This window comes from Spinacia oleracea, chromosome 6 (genome assembly GCF_020520425.1).
Source record: "Spinacia oleracea cultivar Varoflay chromosome 6, BTI_SOV_V1, whole genome shotgun sequence".
Lineage (NCBI taxonomy): Eukaryota > Viridiplantae > Streptophyta > Magnoliopsida > Caryophyllales > Amaranthaceae > Spinacia > Spinacia oleracea.
This window is the reverse complement of record NC_079492.1, coordinates 139,690,874-139,713,420: the sequence shown is the minus strand read 5'-3', so window position 1 is coordinate 139,713,420 and position 22,547 is coordinate 139,690,874. Positions and strand designations below refer to the sequence as shown.

Genomic DNA, 22,547 nt, shown 5'->3' with positions numbered 1-22,547 from the left:
AGTAAATGATTTACCATGTGAAACTTGTTGGGGTTTTTCTAGTAATGGTGATTTTACGATTAAATCTACTAAATGACTAGCCCGTAATTTTTATTCACCCTCTAAATGAGATTTTTCTTGGATATGGAAGCTAGATATACTTCCCCAAAATTAAAGTTTTTGTTTGGTAATTACTGCATAAAGGTCTCCCTACCCGGGATAATTTGTCCTATATATCGTCATATTAACATTCATAATAGTTGCCCTTTCTATGCTACTTCAAGAGAAACGCAACCATTTATTTCTGCATTGTCCCATTGTTAGAGAATATTGGGATACAAACGCCTCAGTTCAATGGCTTGGCACTAATCTTCAAGCTAGCTTCTTTGATCTGTCCTTACTCTTTTCCGTGAACTCTATAATAACGTAATCTCACTGGATAAAAATATCATAACTTTTATTTGGAGTATTTGGTAAACACGTAATGCTCACATTTTCAGACAATCTCCTGTCTCATCGTCAGGAATATGTAGTAGAGCTTTTAGGATCTTTACTGAATGGAATATGCGTACATATCTTGATTCATTAGATGATAACACTAATAATAATACTGCTTTGAAGTCTCTATGTATCATGAAAGTTGCTTGGACACCTCCGACCCCTAGTATTGTGAAAATTAACTTTGATGAGTCAGTGCGTAACAACTCTGGAACAACTGGTGTAGTAATTATGGACCACCTAGGAAATAATGTTGTTAGTCGAACGTATAATCTAGGAACCTCCTCTACACTTCTTGCTGAAGCAATAGCTCTTCATAATGGTCTTATATTAGCCATCGAAAAAAAATATACGACATGTTTTCATTGAAGGTGATAATTTATTGATCATAAATATTTTACAGTGATAAAGTCATTGCCCGTGGAAGATACATGTGTCAAACAATTACTATTGAATAATTATGATAGTCGATCTTTCTGAAAATTGACAGATAAGCATTTTAAAGTGTTAAATGATTAATTTTATACATTATCTGATTTTGAAGAAATATTTTTTATTAAAATGAAAAAACTTATCACTAAAAAAATAGATAACTTTTACATATATAAAGGTAACTTTTAAGCATTTTACGTCAACTATAATTTCGGTGTACAATATTTATCGTACACCCCATGTAAATAAGAATTTGTGTTGTCCCATACGTAGATAATAAATTTTCTTATTTTATATCTTTAGATAAGTTAGGATACAATGTTGAGAGAAGATTATCCTAACTTTTATTGTATACTACCTCCGTCTCGGAATACTTGCACCGGTTTGACCGTCACATCATTTATGACAATTTAATTGACTTATTATTTAATTAGATGGTAGTTAATATTGAGTATTTTTTTTAATATAGTTAGTGGGAGATGCATCAACTTTTTGATGGTGGTGGGGGGTGGGGTGATTTTTTTTTGGATGTTTTTTAGAGGTTAGGAATACAAGTGTGACCTTAGATAAGTGAGAGAAACAATATAAAATTAGAAACATATGTCATTTATAGAAACAATATAAGTATTCCGGTACGACTTTATAAGGAAAGTGAGTGCGATTATTCCGAGACGGAGGGTCGGAGGGAGCATTTTTTTTAATTTTTTTAAACGTTATTATCCTTAAACACTCAATAATTAAACATCTCACGAGTTTGTACCGCCTTATACAAAAGTTTGTATTAAAATTAAGTAATTAACACTGTGACACCTCCCTGATCAAACACAAACAGAAGTCCAAGCGAAGAAGGTAGATTGATAAAGCCAAAAAGCCTGAAATTTCATGTGAGTTTCCTTTTATATTTTAAAGTTTTAACCACTTACCCAGATTACAACAGCAAACACCCTCGTGAATATTCCCCAACGTGCCAGCTCACTCTTTTACCCAATTTCTCATTATTTTATTTTTATTTTTATTTTTTCCGTTTTCTCTCTCCAGCAAATTTCTTATCACCAGTATTTGTCCGACTCACAAACTCTCCCCCAATAATTTACTACCAGAGAGAAGAGAAATCATTCATCGACACTTTGAAGGAGAACTGATCTTCATCTTCCTCTCTCACCGAATCGAAGTAGGAGAGAGAAAAATTCAACAGATCCGAAGATGAATGACACCGATGTTCAGAAGCAGATCCAGCAGATGGTTAGATTCATCCGCCAAGAAGCGGAGGAGAAAGCTAACGAGATCTCCGTCGCTGCTGAAGAGGTAAATCTCATGATTTCTGCTTGATTTTTTTGTTAATTGAGATTTAGAATTGTAGAGTTTTTCCTATTGATTTGTAAATTTTTATTTGTGATTGGAGAAATTGATTGATTGAATTCGGTTGATTTTTTGATTTTTGGCTTGCAGGAGTTCAATATTGAGAAGTTGCAGTTAGTTGAAGCGGAGAAGAAGAAGATCAGGCAAGAGTACGAGCGCAAGGAGAAGCAAGTTCAAGTTCGCCGGAAAATGTAATTTTTTTTCTTGCTGTTTATCAATTGAATTGTTTAATTCGCTGCTTAATTTCAGGTTGTTACTTTGACTATGCTATTGCTAAACTTTGATTTTTGTGATATGATTGGAAGCATTGACTATTATGGATGCTAGGTTAGTTTAAAGGCTATGGATGCATAAGTTTGGCTATTGTTTAGGGTGAACGTGGTGTATATAGTGTTTTGATGATCCAAGTGAATTCAATTGCCTCATAAATCACTTATTTTTGATCCAGATGAAACGCAGTGATAATCGAAGAAAATAGGGGCGGAAATTGCTTTTGACGCTGTATTAGGATTAGTTTGACTCAAAATGCATCTGAAATAGTCATTGGCGTGATATTATATCTTGTCTCTTGATTGAAATCCTTGCGTCGATCTATGATTGCTAATGCATCAGTTCCCTTCAACTAGACTTTAAGATCAAGGTCAGGTTTGTTTTAATGTTGTATAATTTTACAGGAAGAACGGAAGAATCCCTTTACGCACTAGAATCTTTTATTAAGATGTCACATGTCAGCTCATAAACCTCTAGGATTCTGATTCTTCTTTGATTGGGAGTACCTGTCAGATTTTTAGATCAAAATTTGCTTGATTGGATAAAATTTTGGACTTACACCTTTTATTTCTCTTGTCAATTGTGGATCGATCAAGTTAGAGATTGGTGGATTGACTGATTGGTTAAATCATTGTGCTGGATTTTGTGATTTGCTTAGTTCTTCACATGGGGATATTTAGTTTAAGGAGTCATTTCCAATCAGCATTATTTTACCTTTTCCAGGATGTAAATTGTGTGAAATACGCCCTGCTGCATTTGCTGTGTAATCCTATATGTTACTTTTTGGTAAAATAATATACTATCAAATGTTAACAATCAATTGAGCGGATAAACGTACACTCATGAAAGAAATTACCATTCAATTATGATCTAAAATACAATTACACTTGCTTTTTGGTACAGATATTTAGAATAATGGATATATAGAGAAAAAGTAAGGGACGGTGGGGATGTAGAGAGGACGCAGAGGAGAAGTGATGGGAGTTTTGTTAGAAAAAGGCAAGTGTGAGATGTATTGTGGTGCGGACTGCGGAGGGAGTAGTTAGAAGAAGTAAATGTTTTTATTAGAAGTAAACAATAATTATAGTACAGTTGTAACCAAAAGTATGTCTGGTTTTTTTGTATGTGCGTGCATGCTTAATATGGAGGTAGAGGCTGATAATGTGTTGCAGTCTGCATGACCAGAATTAGCATAGTTTAGTCAGGAGTGCTGTTATCCGAGGAAACTGCTAGTCCAATTAACACTTTTTTATTTGCTTCGTTTGGCAGAGAGTACTCCATGCAGCTGAATGCATCTCGGATCAAGGTCCTTCAAGCGCAAGACGACTTAGTTAACTCCATGAAAGAAGAAGCAGCCAAAGAGCTGCTCCGTGTCAGTGGTGACCATCATCATTATAAAAGGCTTTTGAAAGAGCTCGTTGTTCAGGTTAGTTGATATTTTCCATCTGTCTAGTCTTGTATTATTGACTTGAATGGAATACCCTGTCTGCTGCCATGAGCTATGTTACTTAGACTCGGGTATGAGTGTCGGATACGGGTACGTGTCCAACTGCCCGACACGGCTAAATTGAGGAAAATTTCCTTAATTTTAGACCAAAATGAAGTGTCGGAGTGTCCATACCCATGTCCAAGTGTCGAGGATCCGACACGGGTACTTGAGGTCAAAGGAGGAGTCCGAGTAACATAGGCCATGAGTTTTTCACAGTCCTTTTCTGCTGGTATATGGAATTCCTTGTCTAAAGTGATTAGTTGAACTTGTACTTGAGCTGTAATGAAGTCATCTCCTGTTATATCCCTTGAATGCTTCTTAATTATAAAGTAGATGACTTCTTTAGCTAGGTGATTGTTGGCAGTTAAAAGATAATGTCTGTGATTTTTAGCTACATTTATAATGTTTATTTTTAATTGAAATAGTGCGGGCTGAAATGATCCGTGAAAATATTCCTTTTCCAGAGTTTGCTTAGATTGAGAGAACCTGGTGTCTTGTTGCGCTGCCGAGAGGATGATGTGCACCTGGTGGAGCATGTTCTTAATTCAGCTAAAGAAGAATATGCAGAGAAAGCAGAAGTACACACTCCTGAGATAATTGTTGACAGCATCCATCTCCCAGCTGGTCCTAGTCATCACAAGGAACATGGTCTTCATTGGTAAGTTTACATTTACAATATTTCAACTCTGGGATGGAATAAGTTGATTTGGCTGTGTAAGATGTTGCTACTTCATTTTGAAATTTGTAGGCAGACTTAAGTAGGTTTGTTGCCGAATTGTCACTGAAAAGTTTTTGATTGAAATCACTTTTTATCATAATTGTATTGCATTTTGTATAATTACTGCACAAGTGGTGTAATTGTATTGCGTCTTGTTTCTAGCTCTGGAGGTGTCGTTCTGGCTTCTCGAGATGGCAAAATTGTGTTTGAGAACACTCTTGATGCAAGATTGGAGGTCGCATTCAGGAAGAAACTTCCTCAGGTGATTTATGCTTTCACTCTTATCTGTAATGCTTTGTGCTTGTGATGTACGGAGTAGTTTTCATTCTCAAACTATTGTGAACAGTTCCATGGCTTGTGGAGCTTCACTGTCTGTCATGGTGGGTAACTGGTCCGTATACATAATCAACACTACTCGGAAACTACCTCCTTTTCTGGAATTATTTGTCACATTGTCACAACCCCTTAAAATCAAGAATCGACATGTTTGTACTGTTGCGCAATACAAAACCCTGCGTAATAGACGTGTTATGTCTGTCATCATCCCATGTTCAGACCCCGTGTACTATAAAACCATTGTGATTTAGGAAAAGTGACAACTTTTTTAGACACCTAAATAGTACTCCGTATGTGATGAACTCCGGATGGTAGGAACTAGGAGTAGATTTTTGGAAAGAAATGAAGTGTTTCTGGCTATTTTCCCTTCTTCCTGAGTTCTTAATGGTCCTGTCATGATGCATTTTTCTTGCACAAAAGTGGTAACAGAAATGAAATATGTTCCTCGATTTATCTGTATGTTTTTTCTATTGCAGATCCGCAAGCAGCTCTTTGCTGTTGCCGCTGCATAATGATCTGTGAACAGGAGAAACTCGTATGTTCCTTGTTACTGCGGCTGTTACGATTTTGGATATGGTCACAGACCACAGTCAGCAATTTGTTTACCGCTGTGAGACTAGTACAAATTCTATTTATCCATTTGAGAGACATTATGTTGATTAGTAAAGTACATGAGTGTTTTATGTATTATTGAATGTTGATCATACATACATCAAATCGGACTTATTGAATTCCTTATTTTTCCTGCTTAGGTTATGGTCACTGATCATGGATCAAATAAATGTCAGCTTCAGATGAAAGCTGTTTTCCTTCATTAGTTTTTGTAAGTTTCGTATAGTCTTTGAACTGTGAATGGAAATATGGAACATTAATTTGTTGAACACAAGGCCTTCCTCTATTTTGGGCTTTGTGCATGCTCGTTTTCTTTTTATCGTACTTTTCTGTGTTTTTAGGTTGGCAATAAAACAGTTGATGGTGCATTGTAGAGTACGGAGTAATATGTTGTCTAGTGATGAAACTTTACAGAGGTTGCAGTTAGCTCCTGATTCCTGAATTTGATGGCTAGGAGATGAGAACATTGTATTTAGCTATAATAATTGAATTGAAGTTGATGTTTTCTGTTTTGGGTGCATTCGTTCTGGAATTTTATCGAGGTTGCAGTTAGCTCTTGACTCTGATGGCTAGAAAATGAATTAAAGTATAAATGGAGTTGAAGTTCATGTTTTTTGTTTCCCGTTTTGGGTGTGTTCTTTATAAACTGAACTAACCAGGTCTGAAGTGAAGTGAAGTGAAGTTTTCAGAACTGAAAATTGAGGTCAAACATTTTTTAAGCAATGTGTTGAATAGGATTGAACATCTGGTAATATATACTTGGTATGTCTCCATCTTTTAGCCTTACACTTCTGTCTCCCCGAAACGTCTCCTATTTTCTTCAGGTCTGTCTTAACTATGTAAATATGTTGATATTAACGATTACGGAGTAGTTATTGATGTGTGTATGACCCTCAGCCTCGTAGAGTGATTAGGTAACTGTACTCTAGCTGATTACGGAGTTACTCCGTTTTTTTTGAGTAAAAAAGAAAACAAGATTCTGCAACTTACCAACTTATGATTCTGTTTTTTTCTCGGCGGGGACCACATTGTGATTCTGGCCTGGGTAGATTACTAGATTGATTGAATCTATATTTTCTTAATGAAGGTGACTATGATCGATTGTCCTCATTTTCCTCAAAAAGGAAAAGAAAAAACAGTTACTCGTATACCCTTAGAACTTGTGATCCCTAAGAACAGCTGATGCTGATGCTGATGCTATTGATGAAAACTTTTGGGGCAATGGAAAGTCCACAACGTCTACCAAAAGCGTTTTGAAAATGAAAAGATAAAAGATGTCTCGTCTATGGAGCTACTTAAATAAATAAAATGTGCGACTGTGAGTTGATTCATGATTCAAATGTGTATTCCTGTCTCTCAGTTTTGGCGTTTCTTTGAGATAGAGAGCCCATGATGCAAGTTGTGCATACAACTAAGCATGTGGATGGCGCCACCCATGTTGATTGACTAAAGTCACATTCCTAAATCCTACTCCAACGCAGAGTACAGTACTACTTAATCAAATGGCTTTTGGTAACTTGGATTAGGACAGTCCTCCGGCTAGGGCCTAGGTTCTACGTATGAAATATTATCTTTTATCATAGAATCCTGATTACGAGAAGAGCGGTTTCTTGTATTTTTTCTCACCTATAAAAATCATACGGAGTAGAAATTTGGACAATTGTGAGTCTTATTTAATACTCTCGTAGTTTATTCATATTAGTAAGTATATTTTACTGCGAACACAAACATCAATGATTCAATATTTTATAGTACTCTACACTTCACAAGAATCATAACCCATATACTCCGTGTGTTAGATTAATATTTACACGACATTGTAACATAAAATATCGAAATTAATACATACCCTTGTTTCTTACTATGTCAATAACCCTAAACATAGCATAAGTTTATGTTTTACACGCTTTTCATATACAAGTAAATTTCAGGAAATGTTCATTCCTACTCCATTTTACGCCGTATGAGACTATGAGTATATGACTATATGACTATAAAAGGACTAGGAATCCAAATCCATTTACTTAGACTTAGAGTCTTAGAGCATTGAACAACTATTTATACCAAATAACTCAAAATCAACCGCTATTTTTATTAGTTTCAACAACCACCTTTGCTAAAATAAGTGATAACTTTCGCTGCTCCTTACCCCTCAAGACTCAAGTCCAGATATAACTTGTAAGACTTTCTAGTTTCTATTAGGATTTAGGCTGCTTGCTATCCTAAAAGGCCAAAATGAAATACACTCCATATTTCTAATTGTGGTGCACTGCTGATTGATTACGTAAAGCAATCATAGAGCAGTAGATTAATTTGCTAACAAAATTATTAATCATCTCCTACTCCGTTCTTCTTTAATTTTAATTTTAATTTTAATTTTAATTTTAATTTTAATTTTAATTTTAATTTTTAATTAATTAATCTTCCTCCTACCTTCAAACCTCCCCCCTATCTCCGCTCCCTGTAAGGTCACTGTCCCTTCACTTCCTCGACGAGTCCGTCCTTTCTCTCTCCTCCATTTATACATCTTCCCCTTCTTTCTCTCTCCTCACCAACTCCCCTTCCACACTCTTCCTCCTCCACTTTCTCTCTCTTCTCAACAATGGCGGCTTCTCAAATCGGTCTCGTCGGCCTCGCCGTAATGGGCCAAAACCTCGCCCTCAACATCGCCGAGAAAGGCTTCCCTATTTCCGTCTACAATCGCACAGCCTCCAAGGTCGATGAAACCCTAGACCGCGCCAAGTCAGAAGGCGATCTCCCGCTCTCTGGCCACTACACTCCTCGCGATTTCGTCCTCTCCATAGAACGCCCCAGATCCATCGTTATCCTCGTCAAAGCCGGCTCCCCCGTTGATCAAACTATCGCTTCTCTTGCCTCCTTTATGGAACCTGGTGACACTATCATCGACGGAGGTAACGAGTGGTACCAAAACACAGAGCGTCGTTTATCTGACGCTCACTCCAACGGCCTCCTCTACCTCGGTATGGGCGTCTCTGGTGGCGAAGAAGGCGCTCGTTTTGGCCCCTCGCTCATGCCCGGCGGAGATTTCCAGGCGTACGACAATATCCAACACATTTTGAAGAAGGTTGCTGCTCAAGTCGATGATGGGCCTTGTGTTACATACATCGGAGAAGGTGGGTCCGGGAATTTCGTGAAGATGGTGCACAATGGGATTGAGTATGGTGATATGCAGCTGATTTCGGAGGCTTATGATGTGTTGAAGAATGTGGGTGGATTGAGCAATGAGGAATTGGGTCAGATTTTTGATGAGTGGAATAAGAGTGAGCTTGAGAGCTTTTTGGTTGAGATTACTGCGGATATCTTTAAGGTGAAGGATGATTTAGCGGATGGAGGTTTGGTTGATAAGATTTTGGATAAGACTGGGATGAAAGGTACTGGCAAATGGACTGTTCAACAAGCTGCTGAACTCTCTGTTGCTGCTCCTACCATTGCTGCTTCTTTGGATTGCAGGTATTACCTGAATTCAATTGTTTTCGATGTTTATAATCTTATATGCATCTGTTTATTTCTCTGTATATGATGTTTTGTGTGAAACTGATGTTAGATACTATCTGCCTTTTGTAATTGTCATACACGAAGTAAGGAGTGTAAAGTTACACCCTCATGGATGCTCTGATATGCACTTGGTTTAATTGGTGATGGAAAGGCAACTGATATGGTTTTCTTAGTGATATCATGTCTTGTGTTGAATTATGAAGGATTTGGATGATGTGACAGACTATTCATGAAGGTGTTTATGATATGGAAGTTGAATTTGACTTTGGGTGTCCTTTGGATATTTGCATGTGTATCTGATTCTAGTTATTGAATGTTGATGGAATGTGGATGTTGACATCCTTGGTATGTGTGGATGCATGATATAATTGTCTGATTATACTGCACGAAACTGTATTGTGTGGATACCGTATGTATATTGCTTGCTTATTGATTTGATACTACATTGCTTTGCAGGTATCTAAGTGGGTTGAAAGAGGAGAGAGAAAATGCAGCCAAGATATTGGAAGCTGCAGGGATGAAGGAAGAGGTTAATGCGATTAGAGGTGGGGTTGATAAGAAGAGGTTGATTGATGATGTGAGGCAAGCGTTGTATGCTTCAAAGATCTGTAGTTATGCTCAAGGGATGAATTTATTGAGGGCGAAGAGTGCTGAGATGGGTTGGGATTTGAATTTAGGGGAGTTGGCGAGGATTTGGAAAGGTGGGTGTATTATTAGGGCAGTTTTCTTGGACAGCATTAAGCAGGCATATCAGAGGAACCCCAACTTAGCTAGTTTGGTGGTTGATCCTGAGTTTGCTAAGGAGATGGTACAGAGGCAAGCAGCTTGGAGAAGGGTTGTGGGTTTGGCAGTCTCTGCTGGGATAAGTACACCTGGAATGTGCGCCAGTCTTGCTTATTTCGATACTTACAGGCGTGCCAGACTTCCAGCTAACCTTGTTCAAGCTCAGAGGGACTACTTTGGCGCTCATACCTATGAGAGGGTTGATCTCCCTGGCTCTTACCACACTGAGTGGTCGAAGCTTGCTCGTAAGAGTGACCCCAATGTTGCTGCTGCCCTCCACTGAGCTACGCCTTTTTCCCTTCCCCTGTGTTTTCTTACCATGTATTTCTGTTGTTTCCAATTGAAATTGGGATTTTGTGCCTCCAACAATGATCCCTTTTTAGGCATAGGAATTGTTACAGTATTGTTTTAGCTCATTAGAAATGGTAGCGGGAACTGATGTTAATAAGAGCATGTCTTTCGGAATATCAATACAAAGAGGTGTTGTGTGAACTAAATTGTGATCCTCTTATTCTTCTTGGTACTTCTGTTTTATCGTTTTAATATATTTTATCGTTTTATTGCTAATTTCTGATTTGTATATGTTATCTTGGTACTTTTCTCAGTGCTGAATGAAGTTATTGGTCTGTACCAAATAAAGTAAGTGAGCAAAAGAATTTTTGGCAAAGCCAGCTTTGGGGGCAGATCATATACTATGTAGGATGATTGCTGAAATTTTCTCTTGGGGTGATGCCATTTGACCTTTTATTGCAATTGCTGTTGTGAAGCATTAGAACCTACCCCAGGGCATGCTTGCATAAAGAGGTCTTATGTTGGTCAGTGTTGGTCCTGAGTTAATTATCTGATCCTGATTCTTCTCAAATCTTTGGGCTCTGTCGCGTTCAGTTTGAAAACTTTGCAATAAATGAAAAATGAATTTAACATTTGTGGTGGTAGTAAAGCCAAGACAGAGTGGCTAAAAATGACTGTGAACTCTAATCTATGCAGCTAGAAGTTCCTGGTTGCTGCCTGGTTGATCAGTAAGGTCGTTATCAACCAAGAGACTTCTGAGAACTGGCTTGGCTTTTCGGTGGACATCATCTACCAATATTTGACCATGAAGCAGAGAGGTAAGGTTGTTTACTCCTCATCTAAACTGAACAGAACAGCAGCAAGGTAAGAAGTCAGCGCATCTAAGCTCTTCCATATCTCCTGGGTGAGGCATTGTCTATGATTTTGGAGTCTTCATGACGCTATCGGTGCTTACCCTTCTATTTTATCTCTTCTTGCTACTTCTAGTGTCCTTGAGTTATTGTTCATTTACTCCCAAGGAAACATTCCCCTCTTAGTTTTCTTATGCTGTTGTTTGTTGGCTTTAGCTAATCAACATTTTGTCAAGTGAATCTCTCTCATATGCTTGAATTTATCTTTAGTTCATTTTGTTGCTTATACTGTACTTAGCGTTGTTTCCGGTATTTCTTTGCGACTCATAAGCAAGTGACTCCAGACTACCTTGGTCGGTGAATTTGAAAGGAACATAGATACTCATTAACATTCTTAGACTGTAATTTTCTATCTTCTAAGACTATTATATCTCTTGTTAAGAGGGTGACTAGACTAATGGTGCCAATGTTGCTCCATGTTTACTGACTTGCACTTTTGATGTGTTCCACATCTGATTTGATTTGATCTGATGTTATTGATTGTGCTTTTCTTTAACTGCTGCTGTCGAGAACTGTGTTTATCTAATTCCTCTTCCCCCCTTGTCTAAACATACTTCCTGTATGCAAATTGTATCTTCACACTCGGAATTTGCACGTGTTTAAAAATAAAAGTTAGATGTAGGATAGAAATTTGAAAGTGGTAAGAGAGAACAGAGATGAAGTGAGAGAAACAGTTGGGAAAGAGAAACTTTTTGATGGGATGGAGTAGAATGGGAAATAGCAAGTATAAAGAAGATTTTGGTACACCCCCAAATGGAAAGTATGAAGATAAATTTAGGGTAGGTGGTACTTAATTTGCACTTGATTTCTGTTGATCAGAAAAAAGTAGAGTTATTTTTCTTCTGTTTCTTATAATTTCCTTATTTGGTTAACTTTTCTTACTGTTAGGAGTATTCTGTGGTTTGGGCCATCAGTTGGTTCACTCAGTTACATATAGGGCCAGAGCCCCAGACCATATCCATAATAGTAGCTTGATCTTCGGACCTTTGGACTACATTTAAGGCCGAAAGGGTAGCTGAACCCCGCCCAGGCTGGCAGACTTACTAGAGCTGAGGTGCTGAGCCCATGTTGATCAGCTGCCATTAATTAATGTCTTGAAGTTCTGTAGTTGTTGTGGTTTGTTGTTATGTGATCTGTAATGTGCACCAACCATGTTTTTCTGATAAACCTTGCTGATAAGAAGTGTTCTGCATCTAAGATAAGATAAACCAACTCTGTTGTCTGACGTCTAAATGCATATCTTGAGCAATAGCAGTTTACTGCACAAAGCAAATCAAGTCTTTCGTTACATCATGTGGTGCGTCATGATTTGTATGACTATCATCAACTTATCTTTCAAAGTTTTGTGTTTTAAATGTCTGTCCTGCAAATATTGCCTATTTGCCCAAACAACAAGTCTAGAAACATGTAAAAGATGACTCTCTTTATTTAACTATATTGACTGACATTAATAGAAGGACTAGGATGAGGAAGTAAAGCTAATACAGAGTATAAGTTATGCTGTTCAATTTATGCAAAAACCTCCGACATTGAGCTTTTTTAAAAATTAGTTTTTTTATCCCAAAACACTCTTCCAAACCTCTCCTAATCAAACATTCCCATCAGTTTTTTGAAATGGTCAAACCTTTAATTCACTTCAAAAAACGTTTTTTCTCCAAAATAACCAAACACCCTCAATTCCATAAACTTGGGGCACTTATAGATTACAGAAGTATGAATCTGGCATGCTCTCATGTATTTGATTTGGGATCATATTTAATCTTTCAGAATCTCCATATTGGTGTATTAGGTTCGTTTCTTATTGATTTGGCCCTAATTTAGACCCACATGTCATTAATAAGATTTGTGGATTTTGACTTTTAGTTGTAGAAGCTAAAATAATACTTGTATTATATGTAGTGGCAATAGTGTTTGAAGCACTTGTTGAACAAGAGATTAAAAGTTCAAACCCCATGTCCCTTCTGTGTTTTTGGCCAAAATCTGCCACTCTATGGTTCTTGGGAATGGGTTTATACTTTATAGGGTAAGCATAATCTCCATTATTGTGTTTAATTATTTAGAAATGGACAACTTCATGAACAGGCATGACATTGTTCGCACTCTCCTCATATTTTACTTTAAGTAATTGTTTTGTATCCCTTTTCCCATTTTTTCATTGTTTCTGCTTTCCTTTTCAATCACCTTTTTCGTTGTTTCGAAATCTTTTCTTGTCAGGCCTACCATTTTCTTCTTATTACCCCAAAATTGCCCCTCTTAACAATTTCATTTACTCCCACTATTACATTTTTACTTCCACTATAAAACTGAACCCACCCAGTAATTTTCTTTTAATCATATTCAGCGAGTAGAGATCTTCCCTCTCAATTTCTGCGGCGATTGCGGCAAAACATTGAAGAACACCTTGTAGACTTGTGGACACTACACATACACATCCTCAAGATTTTGACATATATGAAGTGGGGTTATTATTTTTGAAAAAGATTGGGAACTTAATGAAGCATATCTCAGTAAATCCAATAATTGAATGGGGCCTTTACCCTCATCCAGCCGTTTTCTTCAATAAGATAATAGATTTAAAAATTCTACATATATTTAAGTTAAAATAATAAAATAGTATTGTATTCCACACTTCTTGATAATGTGGTCCTCTGCAATGATTCACGTGTTCATTGTGATGTATAAATTCGAACAAGCGCTGTTTGTAGTTTGTACACATATTTTGATGCATTTTGTATGTGAATGCTAAGTGTTTTTCTTGCTTTTTAGTCAGTTGCATACAGAGTATTTATTTTCAAGTTGACTGCTAGTACTTTTAAAGTATTCAGTGGAGTTGATCAGATGGAGACAGTAACTTCTTCTATAATTTTCAATGTGCATTCACCTATCAATCATGCCTTGTTAATTTTTGTTGATCTACTTGTGATTTTCATTTCTATATTTCTACTTGTACACAAGTCATCAATACGGAATGTTTCAGCTTTACCAGAACCTCGATTTCCTTCGGGTGTGGCCATTATATCTGCTATATTCAATTGTGGTTTGGCTGTTGTGTATTTGGGTTCAGGATCTTATACCCTGGTTGAGAAGCTGACCAAAGAGAAAATTATCTCGCCTTTAGATGAATGGCTAGTTGTTTTGCTCCAGGGTTTAGCATGGTTGCTGCTGAGCATTACCTTGTGTCTGAAGAGAGCAGTTCCATACACCATGCTGTTGAAAGTTTTTTTAGCTCTTGCTGTCTTGCTTTCTGCATTTCTCTGCATACCTTCTCTGTTGGAAACAGTTGCAAGAGAAGACATATCAGTTAACAGAGTTCTGGATGTCTTACTTTTTCCGGGTGTTGTTTTATTACTCTTTTCAGCTGTTCCAGGATGCAGTTATGAAGCATCGGGTTTACACGGTACTGAAGGGGAATTTTCTCGACCTTCACAAGATGACAGTTTGCAGACTAATGATAAAAGTACTACTCCTTTTGGCAAAGCTGGATATTTGAGTAAGTTGACATTTTGGTGGCTGAACTCAATGATGAAGAAAGGCAAGGAAAAACCTCTCGAGGAGAAAGATATACCTGGGTTAAGGAAGGCAGATAAGGCACATACATGTCATGCTATCTTTATTGAGATTTTGAGTAAAAGAAAACAGAAACCATCACCAGATTCTCCTCCTATTCTTTCAACAATTTTGTTATGGCAGTGGAAAGAAATCCTAGTTGCAGGATTGTTTGCATTGACAAATGTTCTTGCTAAATCGGGCAGCCCTCTTCTTATATTGGCCTTCATTCAGTTGGCAGAGGGTAAGCATGCTTTTAAACATGAGGGTTATGCACTAAGTGTAGCTCTTTTTCTTGTTAAATCTGTGGAATCACTATCTAAAAGGCAGTGGTTATTTAGAATGAGGTTGATCGGGTTGCAGGTAAGATCTGTCCTGTGCACTGTTATCTATGAGAAGCTGTTAAAGCTTTCATCCGCTTCTACGACTATGCCTGTGGAAATAATGAGTTGTGTCACCATTGACATTTATAAAATTAGTGAATTTCCCTACTGCCTTCATCATGCATGGACAACAGCTTTGCAGCTGTTCCTTGCGTTTCTTATCGTTTATTACTGCGTGGGTGTTGCTGCTTTTGCAACTGCAATTATGATAGTTCTGGCGGTAGTTGGAAACTTTCCAGTTGCAAAATTCCAGCAGAAATATCAGGTTAAGTTTATGAATGATCAAGACAAGATATTACAGGCGATATCTGAAGCTGTCATGACCATGAGGGTATTGAAACTTTATGCGTGGGAGACTCGTTTTAAGAAAGTCATTGAAGGTTTAAGGAACCAGCAGTACAGATGGCTAGTAGGACTTCAAAAAGTGATGGGTTACTCCTTAATACTTTTTTGGTCATCACCTATTTTGGCTCCAATAGCCACATTTTGGGCATGCTACGTCTTAGGAATTCCTCTGAAAACTAGCAAAGTATTCACATTTCTAGCAACTATAGGGCTTATTCAGGAGCCTGTCAAACATATCCCTCAGATTTTTTCAGCATTTATAGGTGCAAGGGTTTCCTTAAACAGGATTATAAAGCTTATAGAGGCTCAACAGTTGCCGAACCAGGATACCAGCGTTCCAAGGCTTAATTGGGAGGAGTGTGGGTACACCATACATATCAAAGCATCTGAAATTGCATGGAATGGAAATTTTCTCCGACCAACACTTAGGGACGTAGATTTGATGGTAAGTCCTGGAGAAAGAGTAGCAATCTGTGGAGAGGTAGGAGCTGGCAAAACTACGCTTTTAGCTGCAATCCTTGCAGAGGTTCCACACATTAATGGGGTGGTAAGTCTTGTTCAGTGTATTATTTTTCCTTCTAAATTAAGATGCAGCTGTTTATATTTATCTCATTATCTATATATTTCATCTATTTGCAAATTGCATGATGTTCTCTTTTTTAATCTGATTATCACTTTGTATCTCTCTTCCCTATCAAGGTTCAACTGCGTGGAAAAGTAGGGTATGTTTCTCAGACTGCATGGATACAAACAGGGACTATACAAGACAATATCTTGTTTGGATCCATCATGGATCCAAGTAGATACCAGGAAACCCTGGAGAAGTGCTCACTTCTAAAAGATCTTGAGATGCTTCCTTTTGGTGATCTTACTGTAATTGGAGAACGAGGAGTCAATCTTAGCGGAGGACAGAAACAGCGAGTTCAACTTGCTCGTGCTTTGTATCAAAATTCAGACATATATCTCTTGGATGATCCATTTAGTGCTGTGGATGCGCATACTGCCACCAATCTGTTCAATGTAAACTTAAAGTTTTCTCTTTCTGGCTTTAATTTCTCTCATGTTGTAGTAGTACCGTTCTCTAAAAGAAGTGTTTCTTGAATTGTACTAGCAATATGTCAAGGTAGCGCTATCAGGGAAGACGATTTTGCTTGTGACTCATCAAGTTGACTTCCTTCCCAAATTCGACTCAATTTTGGTAAGTCGTAATGTTAAAGAAATTCTGGTTTGTAAATTGTAATTATCCTCAATAAATTAGCTAGGTTGTTTTTCTTCTTGCTCCATTATCTACAGAGTTATTCTTTGTGACTATGAAAATGTTTACTGCATTTAAGAGTGAGTCTTGATGAATATTTATCCTTAGCTAGAACTAACATCGCTGGTGTTTCCTGCTCTTCCAGCTTGTATCTGAAGGAAAGATCGTAAGAGGTTCTTACAATGAGTTGCTTATGACTAGTGAAGCATTTCGAAACCTTGTGAATAAATATGATTCTGCTGCATCTCAGAACACCAAGGAAGTGTTACGTGATACAGCTTTGACAGGAACATCAAAGATATTTCAGGAGGACACCAAAGAGAATTTGAATGCTAGTGATCAATTGATTAAGCGAGAAGAAAGAGAACTTGGAGATGCTGGAATCAAGCCTTACCTACAATATCTTAAACATGGCAATGCTTTGCTATACTTTTCACTATCAAATTTCATGCAATGTCTTTTTCTTCTGGGGCAGTTTGCACAAAGTGTCCTGTTGGCTGCTAACCTTCGAGAATCTAGTACCATCAGCAAACCCTTAATTCTTGTACTTTACGGAGCAATTGGATGTGGCTCAATATTTTTTCTGTTTGGAAGAACCTTTTTCTTATATCTTCTAAGTTTAAGGGCTTCAACATCTATCTTTTCCAAGCTGCTGGAGTCGCTTTTCAGGGCTCCAATGTCTTTTTATGATTCAACACCTCTGGGAAGGATACTCAGCCGGGTAAGAGATCTCAGTCACGGAACGATTTTCATCTAGATAGTTAATTTACAATGTCTCACAAATATGCTTGGCCTTTCAGGTATCTTCAGACTTAAGTGTTGTTGACTTGGACATACCATTAAAATTCAGCCTCGCACTAGGATCGACTATTTATGTTTATTTTGGATTTGCGCTGTTTGTTGTTCTTGCTTGGGAAGTTCTGGTAGTAATTATCCCCACGATTTATTTGGTCAGCGTCTTGCAGGTAATGCATAAACCAATTTATACGCAATTTGTTATTTGGTTATTCATAATGGAAGCAGCTTTTTCTGGCTTAATTTTAATGCATTTCCTTTTTCAAGAAATGATACTATCAGTTCTTTTCAGGAATACTACTATGCTTCTTCCAGAGAGCTTATGAGACTTGAGGGGACAACAAAGTCTCTGGTTGCCAGCCATTTTGCTGAAACTGCCACTGGAGCAATGACAATCAGAGCTTTTGGAGAGCAAAATCAGTTCTTCTTGAAGACCTTGTATCTTCTTGACAATAATGCTAGTGCATATTTCCATAATTTCTCTGCAAATGAGTGGTGCATATTATATCTCGAGATAATGTACGCAATTATTATCTCAGCCTCTGCCTTCTTCATGACTATGCTTCCTCATACAGAGCATACATCTGGTTAGTATTTATCCTCAATTTGTTACATCAGGTCTTTTCCTTAGCTTACAGGAAGCTTTGAGCTATATCTAAGTTGTGTACTTTAAGGGGTGGGTTGTGTATGGGAGGGACTGGGGGGTTAATAAGGATTTTGAGGAGGGAGAAAGAACGAAAAAGAAACTGAAACAAAAGAACCAATAAAGAAAACAGAAGTCGGGATTTGGAGATCTAAGTTGCTGTTAGTTTCTCATTGATCCATTGGCCATGACATTGATAAGAGAATTGCTTCCATCCACTGATCAGATTTACATTGGTTTGTTTAGAGAGATTAGCTCAGAATCAATCTAGGTGATCATTTCTTATTTCTCTTGTAAATCAATAGGCAGAATAGAATTATAATTTTCATGTGCTCATCTTGTTTATGATATTACTTGTACTCTTTTCATTTTCTATGGTCTTATGGGAGGTGGGGGTGGAGAGGGAAGAATTTATCGCATATAATCTCTTATGAGGTAGTTTGAACTCTTAATGACATTAATTTAGATGTAGGTTAAGGAATCCTGGGAAATAACAAGTATCCTAATTTTGAATTAGCTTTTCTTGAATGCGAAGCAGGGAACAGTTTTTGAATTAGCTTTTGCTAACAAATAACCAGACATATAGTTGAAGTGTTCCGTCTAATGTTGAATATTGAAAAAGTAAGCATTTCAGATTAAGATGCATGAATTTAATAAACTGAAGCAGAAGGGATGAAATTGTTTACTTTGAAAAGGTTAGATGGAGATAAAAGTTACAATCCTAATGCTCAGCTATATACGAAGTAGTAGCTACCTTCTTTTAAGGAAGTATATAGAAACACCTAAACAATGGATTTCATGGCAGGCTTTATTGCGATGGCTCTGACGTACGGTTTGTCATTGAGCGGTTATTCCACGTTGGCTTTACAAAGCCAGTGTGATCTTGCAAATATGATGGTATCCATGGAGAGACTGGAGCAGTACATGCATATTGTCAGTGAAGCCCCAGACGTAATAGAGGACAATCGGTCTCCTCCTGATTGGCCTTCTAATGGTCACGTGGAGATATGTGACTTGAAGGTATTGGTTGTAGATATAATGTGTGAACACAAAGATCTTAAATATATTCCAACTTAAAGCACGATAAATTGTATACATTAATTGCATCTACTATCATCTAAGATACATAATCATGAACTATATGAAACAATTTGAGCAGGTCAAATATCGGCCAAATACCCCCCTTGTTCTTCGAGGAATTAGTTGCGTCTTTGAAGGTGGACAGAAATATGGGATTGTAGGTAGGACTGGATGTGGAAAAACAACTCTTGTTAGCACATTGTTTCGCTTGGTGGAGCCTACAGAGGGAAAGATTGTAGTAGATGGTATAGACATTTCAACAATCGGGCTCCATGATCTCAGATCACACTTTGGAATCATCCCACAAGATCCTGTACTCTTTCACGGATCCGTGAGATTCAATCTTGATCCCGTATCAGAACATAGCGATGAGGAGATTTGGGAGGTAATTGATTTATTCTTGTTTTGATGATACCATTTTGTGGATTATGATGGATATTATTCTTTATAGCTAAAATAATGGTGTCCTACACTTATGTGTGACTACTTTCTCATGATATAAGCCTGAAAATCCCCTGGCATGTCAGTCATAAGGAATACTGATTTCTTCCATAATGAAATAATCAGTAGAGAAGAGCAATAAGCCTGTCGTGATGGGTTATGTTACTTTACTTGCTTCAACAATCGTATTATTCTCAAGTATTTGTGCCGGACACTCAAACATCCGACACTTCAATTTCACCCCAAAACCTTAATTATCTGATCTACATATTTGTAAAGAAAACCTAGAAAAAAAGAGGGAACAGTCAAATTACACATGTTTGAAAACGGACTTGTGAAAAAGAACTAGCAAACAAGTCAAATCTAGATTGTGTGTATATATATTTTGTGATGTGAGAAGACATGATAAGACGATTGGAATCCGGGATATATTTCATGAATGCCGTGTCTTGACTCACATTTCCAATTCTAGGTCAGGGTTCCAGTGTCCAAAATTTGGTAACTTTGGTGTGTTTCACCCACTTATACCTGACAATCATACTTATTTGCTGCATTCATCATATTCATAGTAGAATGTTTTGATTAATAAAAGCATGTTTATAGTCTTTATACTGGCCTCTATTAAGCTTATTTCCCTCACTGAAACATGTTGCTCTGAATGGTGTAAAGGTTCTTGAAAAATGTCAACTAATGGAGGCTGTCCGAGAAAAACCTGAGAGCCTGGATGCCTTAGGTAAGAAACAAATAATTAAGCAGGTTTCCTCTGTTAGATTGCTTTGAACTTAAATGAGGTGTCTTACAGTTCTGAAAGATGGTACAAACTGGAGCATGGGACAGCGGCAATTATTCTGCTTAGGACGTGCGTTATTGAAGAGGAGAAAAATACTAGTGCTTGATGAAGCTACTGCATCAATTGATAATGCAACTGATTTGGTCATTCAGAAAATCATATGCACTGAATTTAACAACAGTACAATGATAACCGTAGCCCACAGGATTCCCACAGTCATGGACTGCTGTAAAGTTCTCGCTTTAAGTGATGGTCAGTGTTCAGGTTCCTCTTTCGGATTCCATACTTCTAGTTGAATGCATTAGTCCTTCATTGCTTTATTCAGTTAGTTGGGTTTGTTTTTGTTTTGAATATTGAATCTTGTTATTAAAATGTTTATGGGTTTGAAAAACTGGTTGAAATTTCTGCAGGAGAGTTGGTTGAATTTGATGATCCCAAAAAGCTCATGAATGAAGATGGCTCCCTTTTTGGTCACCTTGTAAGGGAATACTGGTCCAACACTGGAAGTTCATAGCGCTGTTAGCCGTCTGGTGTTTGTTAAGGTGTTTTCGGAGGTTATCTGATCTCCGTTGTTTTAAATATCTGTAGCTATGCGGAAGCCTCAAGGGATGAATTTGTACTATGTACTAAGTAGGATTCAATAGATTGGTTACAAAGCAAAATGCATATCCAATTTCGGATGCAGTAATTTATTTATATTTTTAAAAAACATTAAAGTAAATCTTATTGGTTGAAAACTAAATATCCAATTACGCAACTTTTACATATACAATTTTAATGAAAAAATACATTAGCAATCTTTAAATAGAAGCATTAACATCAAAATTTTAAATCTATTTGATAATAATAGACTGTTTTAGAACTTAGACAAGTTTTCGTAAATCAAATCAATTTAGATACTATAAGTTGTAAAGTTACAAAAATGTCACTAGTGACACGATAAGTATCCAGATCCTAGGGTTATGATGATATATAGCCCAAAGCCAACTATGATAAATGTATACTCCTTGGAATTATATCTCTTGAAAAAATATAGCCGGAAGTAGTAATTACAACTCTTACAAAAATTACGGCCGGAGTAACTATTTAAACACCAGCAGAAGAGATTCTAAGAGCATGAATTTGGATCGACTGCAGCTGCAAATACTGCACCAGATCCTTCATACGAGCAGCATGAATTTCCTATCCAGAAGTCTCATAATCCGTATTTAGTAACCCTTCAAAATTGCCACCGGTTCAAAGAAGCCTCATAATCCGTGTACCCAGTCTCATTTTTAGGGGCATGCATTTTTTCCATTTCTGCAAATTAACAGTGCCTAAGGATTTGGCAGGATCACATTTTCAGCTTCAAAATCAGTAATCGGCATCCTCCTAGTATGGAAATGATTTCAGAAATAATAAATCCTTTGTATAATTATGAACTGCCCCAGCTTGATTTAACAACAAAGTAAATGTGGTTTATTTTATTGAGTGCAGACTGCAGACCTCTGACAATTACCAGGACTGAGATAAAATACCAAGATATCATATGCAATTCAGAGGGAGCTACATGAACATAAATATAGATCAAGTGTATCTCTCCCCTAATGAAGTATACAAGATACTTCAATTAAGACAACACATATCTATATTGATTTCGAAAGACATGCTCTTATTAACATCATTCCCACTAAATACTGTGGCACGGGATCAACGTTAAACCCAACAGAAGAAAACACATAGCAAACTCAGGATCAACAACCCTCCTTGCTATTTGCTACCCCATCCCTTTTGCAAACTCAGGATCAACAACCAAACCACGGAGTAGTTGATTAAGCTGGGATTTTCTCTAGTATGCCTGGTTATTTCTGTCCTGACTTTCCATATCCTTGCAAATTCCCATAATTTCAAATCCCAACCATTCTCAGCACTCTTCTGCCTCAACAAATTCATCCCTTTGAGGCTTGAGCACAACTACAGATCTTTGAAACAATCAAGACAAGATAACCTCCAAAAACACCTTAACAAACACCAGATACAGATACTACATGGCCTAACAGCACTATGAACTTCCAGAGTTGGACCAGTATTCCCTT

The 22,547-nt window shown here is 37.3% G+C and overlaps 3 protein-coding genes across 3 annotated transcripts; all 3 read left to right on the top strand.

Moving 5' to 3' along the window:
• The first annotated feature begins 1,904 nt into the window (after positions 1-1,904).
• On the top strand, positions 1,905-6,208 carry LOC110778323 (V-type proton ATPase subunit E-like). The gene is made up of 6 exons (NM_001426327.1): positions 1,905-2,214; positions 2,359-2,459; positions 3,808-3,964; positions 4,492-4,685; positions 4,908-5,007; positions 5,558-6,208. Exons 1-6 carry the CDS (start codon positions 2,113-2,115, stop codon positions 5,591-5,593), a joined length of 690 nt encoding a protein of 229 aa, NP_001413256.1. The 5' UTR covers positions 1,905-2,112; the 3' UTR covers positions 5,594-6,208.
• A 1,968-nt stretch (positions 6,209-8,176) lies between these two features.
• Positions 8,177-10,490, top strand: LOC110778317 (6-phosphogluconate dehydrogenase, decarboxylating 2, chloroplastic). The gene is made up of 2 exons (NM_001419602.1): positions 8,177-9,164; positions 9,666-10,490. Exons 1-2 carry the CDS (start codon positions 8,296-8,298, stop codon positions 10,273-10,275), a joined length of 1,479 nt encoding a protein of 492 aa, NP_001406531.1. The 5' UTR covers positions 8,177-8,295; the 3' UTR covers positions 10,276-10,490.
• Positions 10,491-10,586: 96 nt separating this feature from the next.
• On the top strand, positions 10,587-21,216 carry LOC110778307 (ABC transporter C family member 10). Its single transcript, XM_021982878.2, has 11 exons — positions 10,587-16,015; positions 16,168-16,488; positions 16,580-16,666; positions 16,869-17,444; positions 17,524-17,688; positions 17,811-18,105; positions 18,967-19,181; positions 19,321-19,626; positions 20,352-20,415; positions 20,485-20,724; positions 20,883-21,216. Exons 1-11 carry the CDS (start codon positions 14,033-14,035, stop codon positions 20,984-20,986), a joined length of 4,356 nt encoding a protein of 1,451 aa, XP_021838570.2. The 5' UTR covers positions 10,587-14,032; the 3' UTR covers positions 20,987-21,216.
• The last annotated feature ends 1,331 nt before the right edge of the window (positions 21,217-22,547 follow it).